Source organism: Cucurbita moschata, unplaced genomic scaffold, assembly GCF_002738365.1.
Source record: "Cucurbita moschata cultivar Rifu unplaced genomic scaffold, Cmos_1.0 Cmo_Scf00042, whole genome shotgun sequence".
NCBI lineage: Eukaryota > Viridiplantae > Streptophyta > Magnoliopsida > Cucurbitales > Cucurbitaceae > Cucurbita > Cucurbita moschata.
The window spans coordinates 1,191,657-1,193,958 of record NW_019268558.1 but is presented as its reverse complement, the minus strand read 5'-3'; the positions used below and the strand labels follow the sequence as shown (position 1 = coordinate 1,193,958).

The following is a 2,302-nucleotide window of genomic DNA, read 5'->3' as shown; positions in this document are numbered from 1 at the left end:
TTTCGTTAGGGATCCCTCTTATGGTGGTAACAGGTCGTTTGGTGTTAGTTTGAGGGTGGTTTGAGGGCTCGTCGGAGAAACTGGACACTCGCCGACGTTCGTCCGAAATCTCTCTCTCTCTCTCCAAATTTTCTCTCTTTTCTCCCTTTGCAGGTGTTTTGAAACTTTGCAGAGTGTCGTGGGTTGAGGGTGGGCGTGCTGTGGCCGTGGTTTCGCGTGGGTTCCGCGAAACTCGGCGGTCGCCGGAAAACTCGCGGGTTTTCCGGCGACTGAGTTTTTTTTTTTTTACTTTATTTGATTTATTTATTTATTTATTTTTATTATATGTATATATATTTTTTTCTTTCTTTCCCGGGTCGTTACATTTTTATTCTGCATTAGAGATGAGCATGAGACGTTAGTGGCGACTCTAGATATGTGGAAATTTAGGGTCGTTACAGTTGGTATCAGAGCTCTAGTTATAGATTCTGTAGACTAGCCTACGATGTAGACTTGGCACGCTCCACGGTTCCAACGTCGATGCCCCGTCACCGTCAGGTACGCCTTGCATGAGATAAGAAAAGAGAAACGTTTTAAAACTCGCATGCATTTTTTTTTATGTTGACATTACTGAAATGGTTGTGATATTTCACGTATTTATTTAAGAGTATGACGTCATGTGTTGCATGCTGAGTAATTTTGTTAATAGCATGATATGATGCTTAGCATGATGAATGTTTACTTCTTTGGCGTTACGATGTATTGTATAGTGTGCGTATTGTTATATATATATATATGCATAGTATTAAGGCCTTAGACTTAAGCAACCTTATATTGGTTTATAGAACCATGCCCGGAGGACGAGGAAGAGGAAGAGGAAGACGAGGAAGGGGGCGACCCCGTCGTAGAGAAGTAGGACGAGGTGTGGCAGTAGAGGGCCCATCTCAAGAAAGATTAGAGACTGGGCCGGTAACAGTTACGCCGCCCCCAGTCTTACCACCAGTTGAGCTACCTCCTCTAGCTCCACTACAAGCTGAGCCTCCACCACCAGTACAGCCTCCACCACAAGTAGAACCTCCACCCCAGCCTACCCTACCACTCCAAGTCACACCTGAAGCTGCACCCCCAGTGGGTGGAGTAGATGCTAATACTAGGTTAATGTGTGACTCCATCCAAGCCCTAATTCAAACCTTGGTAACCAATCAGCAAGCCAGTCTACAACAGGCCCAGGAACAAGCCCAAGCACAGGCCCAGGCACAGGCGTTGGCACTGGCACAGGTACAGGTACAGGCACAGGCACAGGCACAGGCACAGGCCACTACTCAGGCCAATGCCCCAGTAAACCCTCCACAACTTGTTAGATGTTCAAACTGGATAAGGGATTTCAAGAGATACGACCCTTGACCATTCACTGGTTCCTTGGTAGACCCCATAGAAGCCCAAATGTGGATTGCAGCCGTGGAAACCACCTTTGAGACTATGGAGTGCCCAGAGAACCAAAAGATCGCCTGTGCAACCTTTGTCCTACAAAAGGACGCAGAGATATGGTGGAGAGATAACAAAACCCTCCTTAACCCAAAAGGGAGACCAATGAACTGGGAACGATTTAAGGAGGCCTTCCTTAAAGAATATTATCTTAAGTCAGAGCGACTTAAAAGGCAGCAGGAGTTCGCCCACCTAGTACAGGGAGGACTCACAGTGGAGAAGTACAACAGAGAGTTTAATAAACTCAAGAGATTTGCACCGTCCATGGTGTACACTGAGGAAAAGATGACAGAGAAATTTGTATTGGATTTGGAACCAAGAATCCGCCGCATGTTGGAGGCATTCAACCCAAAGACATATGAGGAAGCCTTGAGAACTGCCAAGGCTTTAGAGAAACCAAAGGATGAGAAACGACGTGAAGAGCCAGTTGTAATTGGGCAGAAGCGTCCTCATGAATCAGGAGGCTCTGACCGTCCACCACCAGCACATAGGCACCGTTCCAATAACAGACCCGCTCCTAGATGGGATGAGCGACACCCTCCCCGACATACTAACAGGAACCCAAGGAATCAAGATGGGGCCAGAGGGAGGAGAGAGGAAGGGTGCACTATCTGTTGAAGACTACACGGTGGGAGGTGCATGGCTGGCAGCCGAGCGTGTTATAGATGTGGTCAAAAGGGGCACATCGCCGTGAACTGCACGGCCGAAAATGCTGCAGCACAAGCAAACCCGCCCAGAGTAGTAGAGCAAACGGATCAACCAGCACCACCGCGAGCTCAAGCTAGGGCATACACGTCAACCAGCAAGGACACTGGGAGGTTCGACGCCGTGGTGACAG

General features: G+C 48.1%; 2 protein-coding genes across 2 annotated transcripts; both read left to right on the top strand.

Moving 5' to 3' along the window:
* Positions 1-828: 828 nt before the first annotated feature.
* On the top strand, positions 829-1,383 carry LOC111433400 (transcription elongation regulator 1-like). Its single transcript, XM_023070451.1, has one exon. The coding sequence runs from the start codon at positions 829-831 to the stop codon at positions 1,381-1,383; it is 555 nt and encodes a 184-aa protein (XP_022926219.1).
* A 75-nt stretch (positions 1,384-1,458) lies between these two features.
* On the top strand, positions 1,459-2,082 carry LOC111433398. Its single transcript, XM_023070450.1, has one exon. It carries the CDS (start codon positions 1,459-1,461, stop codon positions 2,080-2,082), a length of 624 nt encoding a protein of 207 aa, XP_022926218.1.
* Positions 2,083-2,302: the final 220 nt, after the last annotated feature.

Excerpts from the sequence above, each read along its gene's own strand:
- LOC111433400 (XM_023070451.1), top strand. The coding sequence starts at position 829 with ATGCCCGGAGGACGAGGAAGAGGAAGAGGAAGACGAGGAAGGGGGCGA.
- LOC111433398 (XM_023070450.1), top strand. The coding sequence starts at position 1,459 with ATGGAGTGCCCAGAGAACCAAAAGATCGCCTGTGCAACCTTTGTCCTA.